The sequence below is a fragment of the Gopherus flavomarginatus genome, chromosome 1 (assembly GCF_025201925.1).
Source record: "Gopherus flavomarginatus isolate rGopFla2 chromosome 1, rGopFla2.mat.asm, whole genome shotgun sequence".
Lineage (NCBI taxonomy): Eukaryota > Metazoa > Chordata > Testudines > Testudinidae > Gopherus > Gopherus flavomarginatus.
This window is the reverse complement of record NC_066617.1, coordinates 67,551,288-67,576,111: the sequence shown is the minus strand read 5'-3', so window position 1 is coordinate 67,576,111 and position 24,824 is coordinate 67,551,288. Positions and strand designations below refer to the sequence as shown.

Genomic DNA, 24,824 nt, shown 5'->3' with positions numbered 1-24,824 from the left:
AGAGGACATAGACTTCAGTGGAATCACTGTGTTGGAATTTGCACTGACAGAGTGGCCTCAATGACAGGCAGACATTCAGGTGTAGTGGCAAGAGAGATGGAAATTGCACCGACTGCTCAAACAACACACTGCTTTATTCACTGAGAGGTCTTGGCAGCCAAGAAATGGTCTCCAGAGCTTAATGATGTCCTCAGTATAGATGTTAAAATTGTTAATTTTGTGAAAGCAAATGGACACAATTCTTGTATCTCTGCTACAGTGTGTGAAGAAATGAGGTCTGAACACCACCACTTACTCTTACACGCTGAAATGCGGTGGTTATCCTGTGACAAAGTAGTAAACCAAGTATATGAAGTGTGATGTGAACTTGAAACCTGTCTGTCTCAAAAGACATCTCCTCTGGCAGCACACTTTCAGGATTTACAATGGCTCGCCAAACTTGCAAATTTGGCAGATATATTTGATCACTTCAATCAGCTCAATCTCTATATGCAGGGAAGTATGTTGAGTGTCTTTGTATGGCTGATAAGATCATGGCCTTAAAAAAAACAACAACTCCAAGTCTGGAAAGAGAGAGTCAGGCACTACTGTTATGACATGTTCCCATCTTTTGCATTTTTGGCTATCGATGACAGTAAAGACGTGGATCTGCCTCTCCTACATGAAATAATTGCATCCCATCTAAAATCAACTCTCCAAAAGTTCAAGGACTATTTCCCATCAGACTCTAACCCATGGAAAGGACAGCAATGGGTTCACGATCCATTCTCCTCTCTAGTAACTAAGACATCTCTGTCACCATTGTTCGAGGACAAATTGCTGAAACTGTCAAGTGATGAGGGTCTGAAGTTACAGTTTCATGAAGTGACCTTACCTGTTTTATGGATCAAAGTCAGAAGTGAATACTCACAACTCCATGAACTCGCTGTCAAAACTTTGCTCCCGTTCCATTGCACGTACCTCCGTGAAACTGGTTTTCAGCTATGACTGCAATGAAAACAAAATACTACAACTGGCTGCATTAGAAAGATGCTCCGAGTGCGCTTTTCAAACATTCATCCCTAGATTGAAAGACTAGTGTCTACAAGACAGGCACAAACATCTTATTAACAGTATGGTGAGTGAATCCATCTGATTTTTTTTTATTATTTTTAAAAACTAAATCAGTTGAATTATCTCTCGTGCACAAAGTGAGGTATACAGTTGTAAAGAAAACTATTGGTACCCTTCATTTGAAACATTGTTTTAAAATCATGTTAACATTTTCATATCCCATAACAGGTTGAACTGGACTTTATCCAATAAACAGAACTGGAGTAATGGCCCTGTGTTGGTGAGCAATAAAGAAATGCCTTACGTTCAGATAGTACAAAAAAGAAATGCCTGGCAATATTGAAAAAACAGCAAGAATAACAATGAAACACTATTCATTTTTTCCCTCTTGTGACAGTTTAGGCAACACGCCAGTCACTGGTATCAAAAAGGTTGAAAAACATTGCTATAAGACATGCTGTCAAATGTGACGAGTACTCACGCAGCAAAAACTGCTTCCTCAAAAGCTCTGCATTAGCAAATCCCAAGAAAAGTGTTATGGCAGTATATGAATTGGGGGCAATGCATCTTTTTAAAGAATTATTACTGCTGAGTGTTGTGTTTTAAATAGCAAAGCATTATTACTAGGGCTGTCAAGCGATTAAAAAAATTGATCGGGATTAATCACGCTGTTTAACAATAATAGAATATCATTTATTTAAATATTTTTGGATGTTTTCTACATTTTCAAGTATATTGATTTCAATTACAGCACAGAACACAAAGTGTACGGTGCTCACTTTATATTTATTTTTATAACAAATATTTGAACTGTAAAAAACAAAAGAAACAGTATGTTTCAATTCACCTAATACAAGTACTGTTGTACAATCTCTTTATCATGAAAGTTGAACTTACAAATGTAGAATTATGTACAAAAAATAATTGCACTCAACAATAAAACAATGTAAAATTTTAGAGCCTACAAGTCCACTCAGTCCTAATTCTTGTTCAGCCAGTTGCTCAGACAAGTTTTATTTACATTTGCAGGATATAATGCTGCACACTTCAATGCTGCACACTTCTTGTTTACAATGTCACCTGAAAGTGAGAACAGGCATTCACAAGGCGTTGTTGTAACCGTAGCCAGAGTCGCAAGATATTTACATGCCAGATACGCGAAAGATTCATATGTCCCTTGAAGGACAATTTTTTTAGTTAATCATGTGAGTTAACTGCAATTAATCAACAGCCCTAATTATTACTGTACTTGCTCAAAGTGTAGTAGATATGTTTCTCCAATTTAGCTGGGGACCAGTGAAATCTCATGTGAGCTATTGCTAAGAGGTTTTCCAGTTTGTCCCACAGAGTGATGGAAAAGGCTTAGTTGACTCCCATCAAATCAAGGGAGGCTAATTCTTCTGCTAAAGACTCTGTGCTATAGTAATGATGCTTTGCTATTTAAAAATGCATTAATTAATTTTAAAATGTATTACTTAACATTCAGCACCAATAATTATTTTTGAAAGATCTGACCACTTCATCTATTGTCATAAAACTTATTTTGGAGCTTGCTGATGCAGAGCTTTTGAGGAAGCAGTTTTGTTGGGTGAATGCCCAGCCACATTTTGATAATGGATTGATGACTGAAACAACAAAAACTCTGTCTGTCATTGTAGCTTTGCAGGATAATGGTACTAGTGGGATGGGGAGCAAGATGCATCATAATATAGTAGCTAAATCATGGAAGGCATTTAGATTGATGAATTTTCTCATATTGAGAGGAACTGAAGTATACCACAGCCTAGCCAAATGATGTTAAAATTAATCTGTACTTTAAAATACTATCTATGATAACATTTCTGATCTACATGCTGTTCTTTTAGACTGTTGATTGATCAAGATAGCTATAAAGATAATAAAAGTTCTAGCACCATTTTATATTTGTTTTCTACTCTGTATAGATGCAACAAATCCCACAAATGCAAGATGACAGTAAGCCTCTTTGTAAACCTCTCTGAATAAATAGTTCACATTTCTATTCTGAGAGAGCTAGTAGGCCTTTAACATGAATTTCATAATTTACTATCATCATGGGAAGCATAGGTTCCAGCAAAGCTTGCAAGCTTCTCAAGCTCCATTCACAGCAGCAATCTATTTACAGAAAGAATTTGCATGTGAATGAGAATCAAATATATTTGAGATTAACGAGGAAAAGCAGACCCTACATTACTGCTGTTAAAAACTATAATCAAAGAACACTTGAATATTCTTACCCTGGTACTAAGATTCAGGCATAGGCATTACATTGTCTACCCTGTCATCAGGTACTTCCTCATGGAGAAAAAAAAATAATTCTGTTCAATAATCCTTCCCAGCACATCACTAGAACATCACAGTTCACATTTGTGTAGTACAGTAATTCTTCTGCAAAGTATAGCACAGTACAGCCCACTTAAAATTATTAGTTAAAGCACATACTAGTTCCATCAAAAGCTGTTCATTGGCCTACAGAAATTTCTTGTCTACAGGTATCCACATTTTCAAAACCACCACTACAATTAGCCCTAAATAGCAGTCTCAAGACAGAGGCTAAGAACCAGTTGTGACGGGTTGGTTACAGAGACCCCCTTGGGACTGTCACCTGATGTGCTGAAACTACCTCTGAGCCTGTTTTCCCTGATGGCTTGGGACTCCAGAACCCTGCCTTGTTGAGCCAGATACACAAGCCTGCTGCAGCACAGACCCTGGGTCTGAACCATGTCCCCAAAGCTGCAGGCTTTAACTGAAAACCACTTAGCACGTAACCTATTTTCAGTACCCAGACACCTAGCTCCCAATGGAATCCAAACCCCAAATAAATCCGTTTTACTCTGTATGAAGCTTATACAGGGTAAACGCATAAATTGTCCACTCTCCATAACACTGATAGAGAGATATGCACAGCTGTTTGCTCCCCCAGGTATTAATCAATAATAATAATAAACAAAAGTGAGTTTATTAAGATTAAAAAGTAGGATTTAAGTGGTTCCAAGTAATAACAGACAGAACAAAGTAAGTTACTAAGTAAAATAAAGCAAAGCCACGCAAGTCTAAGCCTAATACATTTAAGAAACTGAATACCATTAACTCTCACCCTGAGAGATGTGCCAATACGCTTCTTTCACAGACGAGACTCCTTCCTAGTCTGGGCCTAGTCCTTTCCCCAGTACAGACCTTGTTAGTTCCAGCAGGCATTTTAGGTGAAAAGTAGGCGATTCCACATGACTGGGAGCCCATTTGTTCTGTTCCACCCCCTTTAATAGCTTTGGCACAAGGCAGAAATCCTTTGTCTCTCTCTGGGTTTCCACCCCTCCTTCTAAATGGAAAAGCACCAGGTTAAAGTCCTGTGAGACTTCATTACCCACTCGCTGGCACACATGTATACAGGAAATCTTACAAGTAAACAGAGCTATTTACAACCAATTGTCCTGGGTAATGGGAGCCATCAAGATTCCAAACCACCATTAATGGCCCACACTTTGCATAATTACAATAGGACCTCATAGTTATATTTCATATTCCTAGTTTCAGACACAAGAATGATACACTCAGTAGATTATAAGCTTCGTAATGATACCTTACAAGAGACCTTTCGTATAAAGCATATTCCAGTTACATCATATCCACACTTATAAACATATTTTTATAAAAATATGCAGTACAATGTCACACTAGTGTTCACACTACTAATCTCTCACCCTACCAACAATCCCTCTAGAAAGGGTTAAGGCATATAGGTTTGGTGTGGTTTACATTGGCACTTTCTGTAGAGCTAACTCTTCTTTTCATAAATAGAACTTCAGTGACCAGTGCTGTTAATCTGGTCACTTCCACCAGCGTTACATTCATGCCAGGCCAAATCTTGATGCTTTCTTCCACGGGCCCTTTGCTTTCACATATAGGGTTTCCTCAGTGGCCTAACAGATCCCCAAATGGTTAGGCCAATGAAGAAGAAAGCAAGAAATAGCTTCAAAGCAGATCTATAGTCAGAACTTGTGCAGCTGCTGAGCAACGAGGTGATAGCGTGTGGAGCACCAGTCATGGACCACAATGGACCCAAGATTTGCCCCTTCAAAAAGTAATTACTCAAAACCTTCATTAACATAAAGTTAAGGTTGACTAGCCGTCCCTTGAATCCTTCTAGAACAGGAACTGCACCCATACTTACACCTCTGAAAAACAGAAAATAAAGAGCTAAGGCAACATCTCCCAGACAACCTTCATTCTGCCTTCCTGGAGTTGGCAATAGGCACAGGGATGACCAAACCTGACCTATTCCTAACAAAATCTGCCATTTCCCATGATGGGCTGTACCCTACACAATGCTATACCAATCATTCCTCTTCATATGTTCCTACTGACTTCCTCTGTGCTAGGTGTAGTTGGTTTGAGCCAGGGATTAGTTGCAGCAAGTTTCCAAAGTTTGCACTGCCATTTGAAGGGAGATGCAGCTAGAGGAATCAGGGATCCCCTTTTTCCTGGACTAAGATATGCAGGAGATTCAGGTAGATGATCATAACAGGCCTCTTGGTGCCAACATCTGAGAATGTATGAAAAAGAATTTTTAAAATCATCTGTAGAGTTTCAGGGCTGCTAGAATGACTGCTGCTGTCATCTCCAAAGGCTGATATTACACTCAGTATGTCAAGAAGATAGGAGACTATAAGAGTAATTCACTACTTTCTAATGCTCTATTGATGCTCTCAGTGCCCAGAAGAATCCCACTTCAGCAGAGGCATTCACACAGTGCCATGTACCCTTTCTGCCTTAGTACTGCCTTATTGCCCTAGGGCAGGGTTCTCAAACTAGGGCCACTGCTTGTGCAGGGAAAGCCCCTGGCGGGCCAGCCAGTTTGTTTACCTGCCACGTCTGCAAATTCAGCCAATTGCGGCTCCCAGTGGCTGCGGTTCTCTGCTCCAGGCTGATGGGAACTGCTGGAAGTGGCCCGGGCAGAGGGACGGACTGGCCGCTAAGTCTGACTTAAGCTCTACCGTTGACCTAGGGAAGACTGCCTGAATGTTTCCCCCACACTATCCATGTTAGCTTTCCATATTGGGCTCAGGAATGGTATAGTCCTATGATCTCCCTCTGGGCCTTGTTAAGGGATTGCTGAAAGGAGACAGTGCTGGGGATGGGGTGAGGGAAGAGATGATAGAAATTATCTTAATTCTGTATTTCCTGGTTTTCTGAGTTTTAGGTATTGGTAGCTTTCACATTCTGGAAACGGACAAGGCATTTCCATTCAGCCACAAGTCTGTGTGACTTAGGTTGACCACACAGAAAATATGAAAAATCAGGACAGAGTGTGTGGGGTAATAGGTGTCCATATAAGAAAAATCCCTGAATATCAGGACTGTGCCTATAAAATCGGGACATCTGGTCACCCTAGTGTGAATGATGTTCTGGGGCAGTGAATTTCTCTTATTTTTTTGAGAAAATGGTAATAGTGAGAGGGGCATTATCAAGGGGTTAGGTAGGAAATACATGCATAAGTTGTACCACTTTAACTATACCAGTATAGTTAAAATGCTGCAATACCCCCGGCACTGATGCAGTTATGTGTCTTATAAGCTTATGTATAGGTTATTCCTGTACAGGAAGGAGTGGAATACAACACCTGTATAGCCCAATCATTTCTTGCCGGTACGCTGGACTCATGGGAGTGTGTGTGTGTGTGTGTGTGGGGTGTTCTGTCCTCCTGCCACTGCGCCAGAGATGTCAGCTGTACAAACCCCATGCAGGAGGCCTCAGGAGATGCAGCTGCATGAAGTGCTGGGGACCAAGCTGGGGACGGTATGGAGGAGCTGCCAGCATAGGCTGCCTGATGGCCCCATGTTCTGCCCTTTTCCCTGCTGTGGTTCCCAGGACAGTTCTCCAGTGAGGCTGCTGTACCACTCCCAGCCCTGCCCCCCTACAGCCCTATCCTCCGGCGGGACTGCTGTACAGACCACAGCCTGCCCACCCCCAAGCCCTGTCCTTCAGTGGGGCTGCTGTACAGACCCCAGATAGGAGGGCTCAGGAGATGCAGCTACGTGGAAAGGCTGGGGGCAGGCTCCTCCTGTGTCTCTCTGGTATACCATATATCAGAGGGGTAGCCGTGTTAGTCTGGATCTGTAAAAGCAGCAAAGAGTCTTGTGGCACCTTATAGACTAACAGAAAGTTGTTTTGGAGCATGGGCTTTTGTGGGTGCATGCATCTGACGAAGTGGGTATTAACCCACGAAAGCTCATGCTCCAAAACATCTGTTAGTCCATAAGGTGCCACAAGACTCTCTGGTATACCATGCCGGCTATAAATATCAGGCACAGCAATTTTCAAAACATTCTGAGTATGCCTGTGGATTCTGCAGCACTTTGAAATGTCATCTCAAGCTAGGAGCTTTTCACATGCAGTTCATCAACTGAAGCAGAATGTTGCTGGCAGAGAGTGAGTAACATGCACAACACAGTCACTCAAGACAGGACTCAGACTCACAGGACAGGAGGGTAGCTTGGGTTAAGTGGCAACAACATGCACCTTCTGCTCCGATGTGAGACTCCCATTTACTCTGAAGTGAGACGCCTCACAAATTCTCTGGTAGGCTAATAGAGTTCTGATCCCACTGCACAAGTGCAAATGACTTTTTCTGGGATATCACCACAGCTCAAGCCACACTAGAGATGCAACTTTTTGCCAGAATAATTTAAAAAACATTGTTTCCCCAAAGGGGCAATGCATGCTGGCCATTAGTAAGATTAAAACCAAACAAGTCACATCAGCTTTGGAAGGATCAGAGCCATAGCTTGAGCTGTAAACGACTACAAAAAGCATTAAAACAGCAGCAAAATTTTGATGTCACATGAGTTTTAGGGGGCCTGCATGTCAAAAACCTACAGCTTAAACAACCTAAATTTGGATAACTGACCCTTACCCCCTTGACCCCAAAAGCTTGTGGAGTCTACTTGGGCCGATCTGGGAAATAAGCCCTACATAGTGTGGTTTGTTTGTGGATAGTCTGCTTTTATCTGAGTAGCTACCCCACAGGTACTGGGCAGGGCATCTGAGTTTGACTTCCTTTGCTTGTTGGGTTCACTGGGACTGGAGTCCAGCCATGCAGAGTCAGGGTATGTCTACACTACAAACTTAAGTCAACCTATATTAGGTCAACTTACAGCCACCGCAGTAATTACTGCAGTGGTGCATGTCCACACTACCCTCCTTGGGTTGGGGGTGTATGTCCTCACCAGGAGCACTGGGGGCTTCTCATCCCCAGGGAATGGGGTCCAGCTTCCCCAGCTTCTCGGGTCCCCATCCTGCTCTCCCTTGGGAGCCCGGCAGCCTTGTCAATTTCATGGCTCAGTGAGCCATGAAATTGCCAAGGCTGCCTGACTCCAGGAGGGGTTGGGGAGAGAACTCGGCCTCCCAGCCAGCAGCAGTGTTCGAGGCCACCCGGGCTTCAGCTCCCAGCTGGCAGCAGATCCGAGGCTGCCTAGCCTCCAGGGGAGCAGTGGGCGAGGGGGAGCAACTGAGCTCTAGCAGCTGGGCTTTCTTGTCAATTTCATGGCTCCTGCCATGAAATTGACAAGACAGCTGATATAAGGGATGCAGTGTCTACACACACACTGCATTGCCTTAACTCCACCGACATAAGCCTTATGCCTCTCGTGGAGGTGGAGTTATTATGCGGTGTGGTAGAGCACTTACATCACCAGGAGCAACGCTGTAGTGTAGACACTGACATAATTAGGTTGATATAAGCTGCCTTATGTTGATCTAACTGTGTAGTGTAGACCAGCCCTCAGAAATTTCAGTTCTGCCATATATCAGATTACTTTGGGACTTCAGACACGGTACCATTACTTAGGGAATACTTTGGAATTGATGTCTTGAAATCCATCCACGAGCTGCTTCTATCCATGTGAAGAATTTAAGGATATTCCTAAAGAAGAGAAAAGAACATTTGGATATGAAATGCTAGACTTTCCTCTGCTTAAATTTATTAGACTAATGTTAACATTTTCGCTGTCAATTTTTTACTCTCTGGAGAGGCTCCTTAGGGAAGATTAACCAAAATTCTGTCACAGCAGTAATTTTCTGCTAAGCAAAAAAGTGATACTCTCCACAGAATTACTGCTGTCTTGCGATATGGCCTAGTACTTCAAAATAATTGCTGAAGAGTTGTGAAAGACTATTTATTCAAACCAGGAATCAAGCAACCACATCCTGAAAAGGGCCTATTTTGCATTACAATGATTTGGTTGGCAAATATTAAAAATATTAAACATTTGTTCATCTATGAATGTTAGATTTTATTCACTGAGTCATTAAAATATACCATCTGTAACCAACTATGTGTTTTAAACCAATTTAAAATATGTTTTTCTCACAGAAGGACCATGAGGAGCATTATTTGAAGAAGAGAGTAAGAATGAGGGGTTGTCATAACATATTCCCAGATTTAGACCTTAGCGTCCAAAATATGGGTGTTAGCATGAAAACCTCCAAGCTTAGTTACCAGCTTGGACCTGGTAAAGCTGCCACCACCCAAAAAATTAAAGTGTTTTGGGGCACTCTGGTCCCCCCAAAACCCTTCCCTGGGGACCCCAAAGACCTAAATTCCTTGAGTCTCACAACAAAGGGGAATAAACCATTTCCCTTTCCCTCTCCAGGTGTTCCCTCCCTGGGTTCCTGGAGAGATATACAAAAGCAAGCTCCGTGAATCTAAACAGAGGGATTCCACCCTTCCTATTTCCAGTCCTGGAAACACAAGTACTTCCCTCTTCACCCAGAGGGTATGCAAAGTCAGGCTTGTAAATCTAACTCACACAGATTTCCCCCTGACTTCTTCCTCCCACCAATTCCCTGGTGAGCTACAGACTCAATTCCCTGGAGTTCCCCACTAAAGAAAAAACTCCAACAGGTCTTAAAAAGAAAGCTGTATGTAAAAAGAAAGAAAAATACATAAAAATGGTCTCTCTGTATTAAGGTGACAAATACAGGGTCAATTGCTTAAAAGAAATATGAATAAACAGCCTTATTCAAAAAGAACACACTTCAAAACACTCCAGCAAGTACACACATGTAAATACAAAATAAAACCCATATAAATCACTATCTTATCTTTTGTACTTACAACTGGGAAACAGAAGATTAGAAAACAGGAGACAGAAAAATCCTCTCATAGCCAAGAGAGTACAGACACAAGACAAGAACAAAGAACTCATACACAAACTTCCCTCCACCCAGATTTGAAAAAGTCTTGTTCCCTGATTCGTCCTCTGGTCAGGTGTTTCAGGTTACTCCTTTCCAGGTAAAGAACATTAACCCTTAGCTATCTGTTTATGACAGGGGTGCCCCTCCTTACTTCCAATAGATAAAATTTGGTTCCCCAGCTAGTAGTGCTGCTGCTGCTGCTGCAGTAGAGTGACCAGACGTCCCGATTTTTGGGGCTTTTTCTTATATAGACACCTAGTACTCCTCACCCCATCCCAATTTTTTATGCAGGCAACAGACCTGTTTTGAACTACAGTCTTGCTTTCCAGCAAGGTTCAACCACAGTATGAAATATATGTTCACAACAATGTGTGTTCAAGAACAAAGTGTAAAGTCAACCCAGTTACAGTTCATTGGTTATATACAATGACAATATTGTAGTGTAGACAGGACATAAGATAAATAGCAATGTACTGTCTCATCAAGTAAAGCTAAGGTGTATGTACAGCTAAAGGAAACATTCAGAGAAGTACTTCATCCTAGAAAAATTAAAGGCTGGCCCGGTAATCTGATTGCCAAAGGCCAAACCAGCAGTTTGTTTCATGAAGTTCTAAGTATTAAAGAAGATAAACTCTTGTCCCCTGATTTGTGGATTGTCATAATCACTGTCAAGAATATTAGAGCAGCAGATGGCACATCTGTCTTTGAGTTTCTTTGTGCTGACTTCCTGTCTCATAAGAACATCATTAAATTTTGTAGTTACAATGTAATGTATATGTTTGTAAGTGTACTTTGGACTAGCTTTGCAATTGTGAAAGTGTCCAGTCCTCACTAATTCTGAGGCTGAAAGAATCCAGGAATGAAGCTGAATGATTTTGCTCCACAGTGTCTAAAAATCCAAAATGACATTAATAGAACCATAATAATTTGCAGAGTAGAAAGTAATGTTAATTTTAAAATAAGATTTTCTCCTCTGAGACTGCCATGTAGGAACTTGAACCAACTCAACTGAATAACTGAAAAAGTTGCTTAGAATCATTTCATCACAGCATGGTAGAATTGGTATATTTAGATTTTCATGGGAGACAATTAACTGGGGTTAATTTTTTTTTTTTTACAATTTCAATTGTTTATAATTTTTAAACATTATTTTATTAAATTTGTATGTATTACAGGTATTTATTACAGCATTTCTAAGATGTCTAACGCTACAGTATATCAGCATCTTTGGCATACTAATAAGGCTGAACACCCTCAATTTCCACTGACTTTAACTGAGGGTGTTAAGTATCTTACAGGATCAATCCCATTATTAGGAGAAAGCCTCAGCAAAGATCTGCTTTATATTGTACCCTTAAAGTGGCACAACTTAGGCTTAGAGGCGTATACACCATGAGCAAATTCTAGAGCCAAAGGCCACCTTTACCTCTATTAATAATTTCTGAAAACTTCTACAGAACATTGTTGTTGTTTACTTTGACTCCATAAGGAAAGAGATGTACTACCACATAATAATTTTGAGGCAAACTATTTTGGAGAAGCTGCTTTTTCAACCTTCACATTTCCCCTTAGACATTCCAGGTTTTAAAACAGAAAAAACAGGCTTCCAGGAGATGAGAACAAATCTAAAGCCTCACAAAGCCATCCCAGTGAGTGGAACAGACCTGTGTCAGCATAGTGAAAAACTTTTCCTACAAACACTAATTCTACATATATTTATAAACCTCCCCCCGTTTTTTAATATTCACTTTATATTCAGCTGTTAATGTGAAGTATATCATAGATTCTCATGGTACGTATTTATCCACATGCTAAAGAAAATCTATTATAAATCAAATTCAGTGTTGCTATATCACAAAGGACCTTTAATAGAAATGGTGAGTTAGGGCATAACCTTGACAGGTGCTGAGCAACCCCTGGAGGTTCTGAGCACTCTCAACTCCCATTGATGCTACACACAGGTAGGTTTGCAATGCAGCTGGAGATGTAATTGCCAGCTGAGGTATAGAATAAATATATAATTAGAGAATTAAAGTTAGGTTAAGTAAATATGTGTTGTAATGAAAGGCCCTAACTAGCAAGAAAGGCCTTGAAAGTAATGAGTCATAAGGCCAGAGGAATGAAATAGGGAGGATGTCTGGTTCAAAGAATAACTAATGTAATAAGGGGAAGTTTTAAAAAGAAGGCATCTTACTGATATAGGGTTAACTGCAGATGGTTTTAAGTAAGACAAGGAGAATTTGTCTTAAAATAAGTCTGCATGGCTCTTGTCACCCCACATACCAGTGTTATTTAAAAAATTAGGGCCTATGTGAACCCAGATGCAAAGGAAAAACTGTCAGTAAGGAGGGGAAGCGATAGGGAAAAAAGGCTTTAGAGAGAAAGGCAGCTGAAAATCTTATATGGATTCAGAGTCAAAAGACGGGTGAACTGTCTTAAATTGGTTTTTAGCTGAAGTCAGTGACTGGCAATAGCTTTGCTTGTTTGTTAAAGGGTATAAAAAAGTAAACTTTTAAATGGTTCATTGCCTGCCTGACCATGTTGGAGCTGACTGATACGGGTCTAAGTATGGCTGGGTGAAACCAGTGGGTTTAGCCCATTTGTAAATCTCTTGATCAAATGCTTATACGTGTTTTGTTACGTTTGGGTGTAGTCACCTGCCTCTTAGTTAGGTTTTTCGGCAGGTTGAGAGCAATTGTATAAAACCATTTGGCTCTGGATTTAATAAAGGATTTGGGGGTTAAATTAGCGGGGAGGAAATACCCTGCCCGGCCAAACAGTAACCGCCAATGGGCGGTCGGGCGCTGTCTGCAGCCACTGGGGCAAGAACTAGTATCCACGGCACCGGGAGCTGCGTGTGCTGTCCCGTCGGGGCGCTGCAGCCCCGGACCCGCCTGTCCGCCGGCCTCCCGCGATCGATGCTCTCGGCGGTTCTGGGCCTGGCTCGGTGTCTCGGAGTTTGATTGTCTCACCCGGAAGCCCGCGCAGCGGACGTCGGTTGCTTTGCTGCAGCCGCGGACGGACGGACGGACGGTGGCGATGGAGGCGGCGGCGGCGGCGGCGGAGGACCCGCGGTACCCCCGGTCCTCCATCGAGGATGACTTCAACTACGGCAGCAACGTGGCCTCGGCCAGTGTCCACATCCGCATGGGTGAGACCCGGGCTCGGGCCGGAGCCCCCCGGTTAGCGTGTGGGGCCCCTTTAGCTTGGACTCCTCCATCCCCTCCCCCGCCGGCCTTTAGCTCTGGGTCCCCCGGGAGCCAAGGCGGTGACACTCCGGGTTCGCTGCAGCACAGCCCCAGCCGCCCCCCCCCCCGCTCCCCGCTGGGCAGACTGGCCCTAGTCTGCTGGCTTTGCCAGTGTTTCACTTTCTGTTTTTTCCTGCGTACGCTCCGAGTGCTGCAGTCCGTGGGGCAGGCATTTTAATCCAGCTCCCTTCATTAGGGCTAGAAACACCGTGTGACTTTCTCCTAGTACCCAATCTAGGGTAATTCACCAAGCACTTACCCAGGCTGAGTACGGTGCAGGGGAAGGTAAACTTGTTTTATTATCAAAAGTGGATTCAAATATAATTCTAAGATTCATGTAAGAGGAATTTCCTGCTATCCCATCTGCTTAATCCATCACTTGATGGTTAGAGCTTCAATTTATGTTATTCTCTTAACTTTCTGGATATAATGTATCTTTATGCAGAATCAGCAGAAAGTCAGTGCACCACTTACATCCAATCCAGTTTGAGCAGGACACAGGCCTTGCACTGGCATGCACAAGGGTGAATTTCACCCTCCTTACTTGAGTTACTGTCTCTTATCAGCATGCAGGAAAGAGGCTGTGAACTCTTCTATTTAGATTTGACTTTTTTTTCTCACTAGGTGATTTAGTCTCTAGTATTCAGTTTGAACTTCAAGCATTGCTATGGAGGAAACATAAACGTCAAATTTGGCTTCTAGAACTAGAATAACTTTTAAAAAGTTAGGGAGACTGAGGTTTTGAATGGAGGGAAAATAGCTAATACAGGTGTAGAAAAAGATTTTTTCTTGATCTTAAGAATTCAGGTGGTGACAAGGCTACTGATGTGAAGAGATTTTTTTTGCTCTAAATGTGTGGGTCTGTGTTTATAAACATATTCAGTACACTTAAATCATTTGGGACCATGTCTCTGGCAATACAGCATTTTTTCAGCCGTCTTTTTTTACAGAGCTGTGTCCAGCCTAATGTAATATCCCAAGTACAGTAACTCCTCACTTAAAGTCATCCCGGTTAATGTTGTTTCGCTGTTACATTGCAGATCAATTGGAGAACATGCTCGTTTAAAGTTGCACAATGCTCCCTTCTAACGGTCATTTGGCAGATTCCTGCTTTGCCTGCTGCTTGCAGGAAGAGCTGGCTGGTGGGGGGTTGGAACCAGGGTGGACCGGCAGAGCCCCCCCATCAGCTCCCCGCTCCCCTAAGTTCCCTGTGCTGCAGCTGCCCAGCAGGCTATCAGTTGCAGCTGCCCCTCCCCCCACTATGATGTGCTGCTCCTGTCCTCTGCCTTGGAGCTGCTCCTCAAGCCTCCTGCTTGCTGTGCGGGGGGAGGGAAGGGGAGGAAGAGGGAGGCTAATGTCAGGGTGTCTCCCTCCCCCCTGCTCCTGCACCCTGCTTACCCCATTGCCATAGAGCAGGGGGAACACACGAGCTTTCACGCAGCAGCTGCGATCTCAGCAAGCTAATCTAATTGACAAGGTAGGGTACTTAGAGTGGGGTCAGCTACTTGAAGGAGAAATGTGCATCTCTTGCTCTCTCACACGGTGTGTGTTTCTGTTTCTGTCTGCGATGCTGTCTCCCCTGTCCCTCCATTCCTGCTGCCTTGTAGACTGTGAGAGTTAACCCTTGAGGGCTCAGCCAAGTACTAATTCATCATTTAGCAGTAAGGCATTCCCAGGGAAATATCCCACCCTCTGACTTCACGACCTCAACCAAGCTTCACAATCATCATCATCACTCTGTACCAGTGTTAAATTGTTTGTTTAAAAAAAACTTACACTGTGTGTGTGTGTGTGTGTGTGTGTGTGTGTGTGTGTGTGTGTAATGTAATGTAGTCTTTTGGTGGAAAAAAAATTCCCTGGAACCTAACCCCCTCATTTACATTAATTTGTATGGGGAAATTGGATTCGTTTAACATTGTTTTGCTTGAAGTTGCATTTTTCAGGAACAGAACTACAATGTTAAGTGAGGAGTTACTGTAATGGGTCTTTTACCATCTTGGGAGACTGTTTATGATCTAATAGCCTAAATTTTCTTTCTTTCATCCCTTTGCACCTAGTTATATCTCCACATACTGTGCAGGTGCATCAGAGCTGTATGGTGAAAAGACTGTTACTGCTTTGTTCTGTGACATGTTTTTATGCAGTTCAATAATTATGCCAATTTCTGTTGCTTCCATATCGCATTGCAAACTCAGATTGAATTTGCTGCCTACTTTAAGTCTTAAAATGTGATTCAGCAATGAGTATTCAAAGGTGACGTGCCATTTTTGTTTCTTTATCCTAGCTTTTCTACGAAAAGTCTACAGTATTCTTTCAATTCAAGTTCTTTTGACCACAGTGACGTCTGCAATTTTTCTGTACTCTACTCCAGTTCAGACATTTGTGCATGAAAGGTAAAGTTCTTAAATGAAATGGGAAATCTTTTCAAAAAGTAAATGTAGCTAGTGCAATGGTCACTTTGGAATTTGTAGGAGGGAAGGGAGAAAGGATATTTAATTATATTAATATTTTTACCTCTCCCAGATATATTCTGAGTAAAACACCTTCTTTGTCTTTGGTTCTATAATTATCTTTAATTGTATTCCTCTCCAGAAATCTTGGATTCTGACTAGATCTTGTTTACTTTCTTCTCATATTTCTCTTTCCTGTCTTCTTATATATCCTGATCCTCTCTCTACTGAGCTACATGCCTTAATCATTTCACATCTCACCTAATGTGGTTTTCTTTCTTATGGTCTTCCTAAATCCCTGCTTTTTGACTCAGCATTTGGAATGCTCTGTAGTCAAACTGTCACTTTCATGTCCTAGGAAGCTGGACCATATCTCCCCCCATCCTCAATCACCGTTTCTGGCTTCCTGGCCATTGCTGACTCACTGAGAATTACCCTGAAATTCTTCACCTACCTGCTTCTTTGTGCCTCAGAAATTGTATCCACTGCTCTCCAATGTTCCTTGCTGTTTCTACTAGTGTCCCTTCACCGCAACTGATCCTATTTGAGTTGTTTTTCCATCTGTATTATTCTATCTGGAACTTTCCCTCTCAGGCCCTGTGCAACATATTCTCTTGTAATTTTGCCTTCACTTTTCTTTTCTCTCCAGTTTCAATAAAACAGCAGCACAAAATGCTATACAATGGATACCGTATAAAATATTTGCTTGATTATATGTATAGACCATGTCTACACTACAGCTTAGGTCGGTATAACGTATGTTGTTCAGGGGTGTGAATAAGCAACACACTCCTGAGCGACATAAGTTATACTGACCAAAGCGCAGGTGTAGACAGTGCTGTGTCGGCAGGAGAGCTTTTTCATTGGCTTAGAGCATCTGCACTAGCAGCATTACAGTGCTGTAAGCTCTGTAGTGTAGACGCGGCCATAGCTGGAAACCCCCCATCTCATTCAGAAACTTCTTATGTTTTGCTTAGGGAACTACTTTATCCATTTCATTTCAGCAGCAAATTACTAGTTAATGTTTATGTTGAATTCTGTGTGATTAGTGCATAAAATTACTCGTATGTGTTTGCAGAATCAGAGCCCACATGTTATAAGCTTTATAGATTTATTTATTTACAGATAAAAATATCTTCTTACATTTTACATATGTAATGGGCTTATTTTTTCCTGTCCAAACACAAGTATAGTAGATCACTGGTTTAGATCCAGCTAATAGATCTCTGAACAGCCTGTATCTTTTGGTATAAGGAACTCTCACACCCCTCAGCTTAGTGTTACTATACACATATGGTGTAAGTATTAGCTTCTTGAGAAAATCTGAGAAGTAGTGTTACTACTTTTATTTAACTCTGACTTTCCTATGTTAAACTTTACAGCCCTGCTTTGCTTTTGGTATCTGTGCTTGGATCTTTGGTTATGATTTTAGCACTAACCCTGTATAGACATCAGCATCCTGTTAATTTATACCTACTCTTTGGATTTGTAAGTATCCTTATAACTTCATTCTTTACAAGAGTAATGCTTAATGAAAATGTTATTTGCAAACAGCTTTTTAAAACAAACCAGTGGTGGCTAATTTATTTCATTGTACCTTTTTATAAAGTATAGTATAAAATTCTTAGTCCGGCAGAATTTTTGTATGCTCCGGTCACACCTTGTTCCCTGATATCTTCCACTCAGTCTTCTTCAAGCTTCCTTATGGAAAGAATAGAACATCCTGGGGCTTTCAACAGGCCTCAGCAAAGTTTTCTTTTCTTTTTTTGTCTTCTTTCTTTTTTAATATCCCCCTTGATTTTAAGGCCTTTTTTTGCCTATAAGATGGTGAATAGGAAACATGGGACTCAAGGAAATTTCTGTGCTACCATACGTACTAAACTGTTACATAGCTTATAGCTGAGATCAAGCACAGTTGCTGACAGGGACCCGTAGTGGCTTCTACTGTAGAAGATTAAAATCTATTTTCTCCTTCTTGGTGTTAAGAGTTTTGAGCATCTTTCCAATCCAAAGAGCATATGAATGGGCTAGTCTCAAATTTTGATCCCATGCATGATAGTATATAACTACCAGTCAGCCCATATGTAGAATTTTGTAGTTATCACAGTCACCCTTCAACAGCCTAAGGAATTATTGTCCCAGGTAATGGGACAGTTCAGTCTGCCAAAAGGAGGCGCTTTGGTTGCACCACTAGCATTCCTCTGGCTTTGACATCTTGGAAGAAGTTGTATAAATTGTATTCTTCAAATTTGAAGATAGCTACCAGGTTCTCCTGTCTTATAAGATACAAAGATGTTTTCTCCAAAAGCCCTGCAGTGGGTCAGTTATCTTAATTGGAATGTAAATTTATATTTGTCTGTTTCTAAACTTGTGATGCAGAAAACTTTCAGGATTTATTCCAGTTGTTTAAAATGAAATAATTTTTGTAAAAGTTGCATCCAAGTACAGGATGGAATGTTGTATTCCAATAGTCTTCCTCAACAGTTTAAACATTACACACTGCAGAAAGGATAGGACAAAACTGTAAGTTTGGGACATAATAGGTTTAAAGAAGGTGAGGGCTCAGAACAGTTGATTTGATCCAATGGGTACTCCTGAGGAAATTCTGTGCCAAAAAATTAAAAATTATGCACGCAATATTTTAAAATTCTGCAAATTTTATTTGTCAGTAAATAAATGTGGCTCTAGCATTGGGGAGCACAGGCCACTGGCTGCACTGAGGTGGGAGATCACCCCAAAGCCCCCACCTCCTCCAGTACAGGGACTCGGCAGTGAGGCTGCACCCGATCTTGATGCAGTGGCAAGGGCTGGGCTCGTCCCAGAAATACCAGGTGTGGGTGGGTAGGCAGGCTCAGCCCAGCAGGATCCAAGTGTGGAGGCCTTAATGTGGAGGGGGATCCAGGTGTGGAGTGAGAGGTTTCTGTGTGGGGCAATCTGGGTGTAGGTGGCTCAGTGGCAGATCTGGATGCACAGGGGCTCATTGGAGGGGTTCCAGATGCAGGGGCAATGGGACTGGATCCAGGTGAAGGTGGTTGGGGCTTAGCAGGGGAGGGTCTGGGTGTGGGGAGATGGGGTTCGGCAGGGGGGGTGTGAGTGGATCAGTGTGGGGTTCTGGGTGTTGGGGGAGTGGGGCTAGATGGGGTGGGGGCCAAGTGCAGCTGGTTGGGGCTCAGTGGGGTGGGGATGTGTTTGGGGGGGCTTATCAGGGAGTCCAGGTGTAGGGGGCTGGAGCTTGTTGGGGTGAGGGTTCAGTAGGCCTGCTTAATGGGGGAGCCCCAGTTGCTGCTGAGAGGATGTCGCATGCTGGGCTCCTGCTTCCCGCACGATTCCCCTATCCCCTTTTCTTCCCCGTCTCCTCCTCTCCCACTACTACTACTCCATCCCCTTCCTCTCACTCACACATTCCCCTCCCCCTGCCCTATTCCACCCTTCCTTCCTTCCACACTGCCTCTTCCCCTCACCCCCACGTCCTTCCCTCATTTCCCTCACCCACCCACTTACCCAGCCCCACTGTGGGCACTCGCTGTTGCACAAAACAGGAAGGCTCCTAGCACACAGAAGGTGAACATGACTGGCACTAGGACCCAGGAGGCAGCATTCAGCTGCAGAATCATTGGAGCCCAGGGAACTGCCTCCTTCAGCTGGACAGCTTGCTTGCAGAAATGGCGGGGGAGGTAGTGGCACATATCCTTGTGTGCCCCCCATACCCCAGGTCTGTTTGGGGGGAGCAGTGCCCCCTCCCCCCCAAAAAACTCCGCCCTTGGCTTCCTTGTCATTTTCTGCAGGGACGCAAAGAAATGGGGCGGGGCGGGGGTCATTTTCTGCAGGCACACAGTACCACAGAATTCCCCCAAGAGTAAACAGGATAAAAACGGCCAAGGTACTGTTCTGAAAACTCATGTTTCTTTAATGAATATTAAAAACTAAGGAAAATTCCAAGTTTTGTTTCAGTCTTGTGTCAATAAAACAGTAGTGGATTTGATTTCAAGCTGATTGGTCAAGGGAAAGAAGTTAAGGACACAAGTACATACTTCCACCTCATAGTCCTAAAATTCCCCTAAGAAAGTATTTTAATACTGAAAAATATACAGATGGAGAAACTGAAAACAGTTCAGTTATAATAACAGTTCTGATAAACCTACTTACCTTTGTTATTTAAGGGAAATTTGTTACTTAAGGGAAATTTGATAGGCACATTACTTAAAATTGTCATGTACCATAGATGGAGAAAGGAAGGAAATAGTCTTTAAAATAAAAATTACATGTAACAATTATGCTCTCTCCTGGGTAGCAAGACATACTGCATTTTCCATTTTTTGTCTTACTGAGAGTTTTATTTTTTAAAACCGAAAGTGTAACAAACTAACATGTTTCTATAGCACAAAATACATTCTGCATATAGTAAAAGATTATGTAACAAAATACTTAAAACTATGTGTACAGTGTTTTCATATGAATATCCTTAGTTTATGCTTTTTTTCCCCCATTTCTTCTCATAGACCCTTTTGGAAGCGTTGACTGTTGCTATTACAGGTAAACGCTAGTCATTCTAATACTGCCTGTTGATTTGAGACAGAAATAGGGAAAGGAATCGGACACGCTGCACCCATTGCTGATTAAAACTGCCAGTTGTGGCCTGGATGGTGACAGAGCTTTTATTTTGGATTTGCACACGTGATTTCAACATGTGTAGCAAAGTCACAGGAGCAGAGGGAAGAAATCAGATTGTCATCCTTTCTTCCTATTAAATAGAAAAAAATAGAAGTTCTACATTTGCTTTGTACCCCTATGACTTAACTGTTAAAGAGCAGGAGAAAAGATGCCATGTTCCCATTGCAGGAATGGGATTAGTACCTTCTCTGCTCTTGGATCTGGCTTTCTTTGCACAAGTCTGACAATGTTTTTTAGCACAGGTACAAGAGATTTGACGTGCCCATTTAAGAAAGCTAACCCTATACCAAAAACGTTAAGAACCAGCAAATGTAGAAGTATATGGTATGTGCATATTGTACGTGTGAGTCTCAAGATTGTTAGGTCAAATCTAACCATCTTTCTCACATTGACAGTCTATAAATATAAAAAACTCATCATGATGTTTAAGCATGTATTAAATCAAAAATCTTGTTCTATTATATGCACAGTGTACTATTTTTTAAATGATAATTTACTTTTCTGTTTACAGTGACTTTCTATGATGTATCAGTCGTCTTACAAGCTTTTATTCTGACTACTGCTGTGTTTCTTGGGCTGACTGTGTATACTTTGCAGTCCAAGAGAGATTTCAGCAAATTTGGAGCAGGGTAGGTTCCCTTATCAGACTATTTTAAAAGCACAAGTATTACAGATACAGCAATAAAAGTCAGGCCTACAGAAAGCTGAGTTGTGTAATCGATTTATGGGTGTTCTGAGTTGTAATTTTTGTTTTTATATAGGTCCCTCCTTTGGCAAATAGTTTATTTTGCAGTTTTGTTATTTATGTTAACAATTTTAAAACTATAATGTTAGTATTACACTAGCAAACTATGTATTTGTATTTTTCACAGAAATATCAGGGAACTTTCAAATAGCAAATCATTAGCAGCAAGTTTTCATTGCTATCTGGCATGTTAGAGGTGGGTGGATGCAAGAGGGTGTTTGTATGTATTCACATGTATATGTGAATAACTCTTAGACTATTCAAGGTGTTTTTCTGTGGGATGGAAACATTTGAAGAAAATTTTGAAATAATAGTAATATAGCTAACACAGGAATGTCTTTTTTTTTCCAGGCTGTTTGCTTGCTTGTGGATTTTCATCCTCTCTAGTCTCTTGAGGGTAAGATATATTGTGTTTAGGGCTAGAAGTGATTGTTTGACATAATTTGTAACTAAAACAAAATGCTTAGCATCTAATTATATAAATTTTTAAAAGAATACAATTGTTAGAATAGGACATGCTTGAGAACTCAGAGTAAAATCTACAAATCTTGGAAGAGAATTAACAGCAATGCCAAAGTGACTTAGGATCATCAGTCTGATTTTCAATTGACTTTGACTTTCATTAAGACCTGGGCTCCTAAGTCACTTGGATGCTGTTGATCATTTTATCCTTGATCTGTAATAAGCCAATGTATCATGTATGTGTCTCCAATTGGCTAACTATAAGGGGAATTGACTACAAGTTAATGTAGTGATGAATTATTTGTAATTTAAACTTAAAATGTACTGCTCAGTCACCGTTTTGTAGGAATCTTTCATTTATATTGTAAGATTAAAAGCGGTGGGTATTTGCTGATGCAATCTGTGAATGTTATTGTCACAAGTTATGTTGTAACCTTTTGACCACATTTTTCAAATTGATTTCAATAGGATGCTGTTTTTGGCACTGTAAAATTGGGAGTATGTTTGATTGGGAAACAACTTAATCAAACTAGATTTCTGGGTTGATTGGATGCAGACAGGATGGCTACTTTTTTTTTTCTTCATTGTCCTTCACTATTACTGTCCTGAAAGTAGAGCTTCCTCTGAGGCATTGCTTCTAATGACACAAATTTGGAATGATAGGGATAGACCAGCTGTTCTCAAACTGCGGGTCGGGACCCCAACGAGGGTTGGGATCCCGTTTTAACTAGGTCGCCAGGGCCAGCATTAGACCTGCTGGGACCCAGGGCAGAAGCCTGAACTCCACCCCCACCCAAGGTGGCGGGGCTCGGTATCCGTAGTCCTTCCGGGGTCATGTAGTAACACTGTTGTCAGAAGAGGGTTGTGGAGCAATGGAAGTTTGAGAACCCCTGGGATAGACAACATTGAAGGTCTGGTAGGAATTTGTCTGTCTGTTTTTGGTAAACTGGCTCTAACATACAGCCTGCACTCTTTTGCAGAAAATAGATGTTCAGTTTGTCATTGTCTTACTCCTTGAGTTTGGAGTACTGGAAAAGCAGTGTGCTTAGTCCCTGGGCAGTACTTTGCGTCACCCAGTAGCAACCCCCCCTAAGCTCATTTAGGCCCTTATCCTGCAAACACTTATGCACATGCTTAACTTCACTACCCTGAGTAGTCTCACTGAATCAGTAGCACATGTGTAAATAGACTCAGTTTTGAAGCAAATCATATCTAATCTACATCTCCCAGAAGAATGGTGACCTAAGACCTCAAGGGTGGGGGTGATTTGAGTGGGGAAAACAAAAGTTTGGAATTTCCTCTTCTGCTACTGGCTTTTAGCAATATGTATATTCCTGTACAAGGGCAAAATATTTACAGTTGTGTAATTGTAATTTTGTTTTAATACTAAAGTACCTTTGTATAAGAAATTTGAACTTACGAATGTTTTCCCTTCTCACATTATCATTTGTTTGTAGCTGTTTTTCTATAGTGAGACAATAGAGCTGTTGTTTGCTGCTGCAGGAGCGCTGCTGTTCTGCGGATTTATCATCTATGACACTCATTTGCTGATGCACAGACTGTCCCCTGAAGAGTATATATTGGCTGCCATTAATCTCTACTTAGATATTATCAATCTGTTCCTGCATCTGCTGCGCCTTCTAGAAGCATTCAATAAAAAATAATTGTAGGCGATCTGTAGTGAAACTCTTCCTTAAATAGTGAAATTTGGTGTATAGAGGGTTGTGTCTAAATAGGGTTGGTTTTGATTATATACAAACTGCAGTATATTTTGAGACTGAATCTTCCTGTTTTTCCATTCCATGGTTACTGAATCTTTTTCTTAGAAATGGAAGAATTATATGTAACTGATGAGTTTCTGCTCAAAATATGTATTTTACTTTAATTGCACGCTGCAGCCATTTCAGTTACTTCCGTAAAGGCTTTATTTGTGACCAAGGTAGCTTTTGATGAAAATGCTTCTCAACTTCTGATAGCCCTAACATGAACAGTCAGAAAATCCCATCATTTTATTTCTGCTATCCTATAATTGTTGTGGATGGTTCCTTTGGAATCATAAGTCTGTCTGGATAGTATAAAATCAAGTCTCTTCATTTTGTTAGTGTGTAGTGATATTTTACATACGCTAAAATTTTGTCATTCTAAAAATGTATATTAGTGGGCTCTTGATTTGAAAGACTTGGAATTATTAATTAGTAAAACGTAACTACACTTCCTTTGAAAGATTTTAATCTACTCTGGTTTAGAGCTGTGAGATGATTTTATTACCAAGGACAAGTATTTTGGAATGCCAGTAAGGGGAGCCAAAGTGAAAGTTGTTTTTAGCAATAAAGAACTGGGATAGTTTAAGAGCAGGTATGCATTTGGCTTGCTGACATGTTGGTCAAGGAGGACTGTAAATGAATGTTCTACCTGCTCTTATATTTGAGCTGTATTAAGAAACATAATAAAATTTTAAATGTTCAGTAACAAGGTCAGATGTCTGTCTTCGGAGTTACTGTCACATCGTGTGTGTTTACTGTTAGTTTTATCTAGAAAATAGCACCTTATTTGCCTCAGGTTGTATCAGCAAATAAAATGTTGGATGTGTTGAACACATTATTTAGCATCAAAATACGATCAGTCATGAAACAAAAGCCAGGAAGACTAACTTAGCCATCCTCCAGTATCGCTAAATGTTTACTTTTATTAATGCTGTTGAAGGACCAAGTTCTCCAAGGTATTTTCAACTTGCGTCAGTGGGCTTTTTACGAGATAAAGCATTTTCCTCTAAGTAAACAAGTCTCTAATTCAACAGCTCAGATCTGTCTCTGTACTCCCGGGCAAAGCAGCAGTGCCTTGCAAACAGTGACCCAATGTCTCAACTCTAGAACAGTGTCTCAAACTTTTTACCATTCCACATAGCAAACCTCTGAGTGCAAACCGCCCCCCCCCTTATAAATTAAAAACACTTTTTATATATTTAACACCATTATAAATGCT

At 41.3% G+C, this 24,824-nt stretch overlaps 1 protein-coding gene across 2 annotated transcripts; it reads left to right on the top strand.

Annotated features, from left to right (window-relative positions):
• Window positions 1-13,229: 13,229 nt before the first annotated feature.
• On the top strand, window positions 13,230-24,314 carry TMBIM4 (transmembrane BAX inhibitor motif containing 4). Of its 2 annotated transcripts, XM_050924022.1 has the most exons (7): window positions 13,231-13,417; window positions 15,799-15,907; window positions 17,347-17,452; window positions 20,464-20,497; window positions 21,147-21,264; window positions 21,732-21,777; window positions 23,300-24,314. In XM_050924022.1, the coding sequence occupies exons 1-7, from the start codon at window positions 13,306-13,308 to the stop codon at window positions 23,504-23,506; spliced, it is 732 nt and encodes a 243-aa protein (XP_050779979.1). In that variant the 5' UTR covers window positions 13,231-13,305; the 3' UTR covers window positions 23,507-24,314. The 2 variants fall into 2 exon arrangements, with proteins under 2 accessions (XP_050779988.1, XP_050779979.1); XM_050924031.1 differs by lacking the exons at window positions 21,732-21,777; window positions 23,300-24,314 and adding an exon at window positions 21,508-21,589 and having other exon boundaries at window positions 13,230-13,417.
• The last annotated feature ends 510 nt before the right edge of the window (window positions 24,315-24,824 follow it).

Coding starts and splice junctions, on each gene's coding strand:
- TMBIM4 (XM_050924022.1), top strand. CDS start 13,306: ATGGAGGCGGCGGCGGCGGCGGCGGAGGACCCGCGGTACCCCCGGTCC. Junction 17,453..20,463: donor TATACCTACTCTTTGGATTT/GTAAGTATCCTT, acceptor TTCTTCTCATAG/ACCCTTTTGGAAGCGTTGAC. Junction 21,778..23,299: donor TCCTCTCTAGTCTCTTGAGG/GTAAGATATATT, acceptor ATTTGTTTGTAG/CTGTTTTTCTATAGTGAGAC.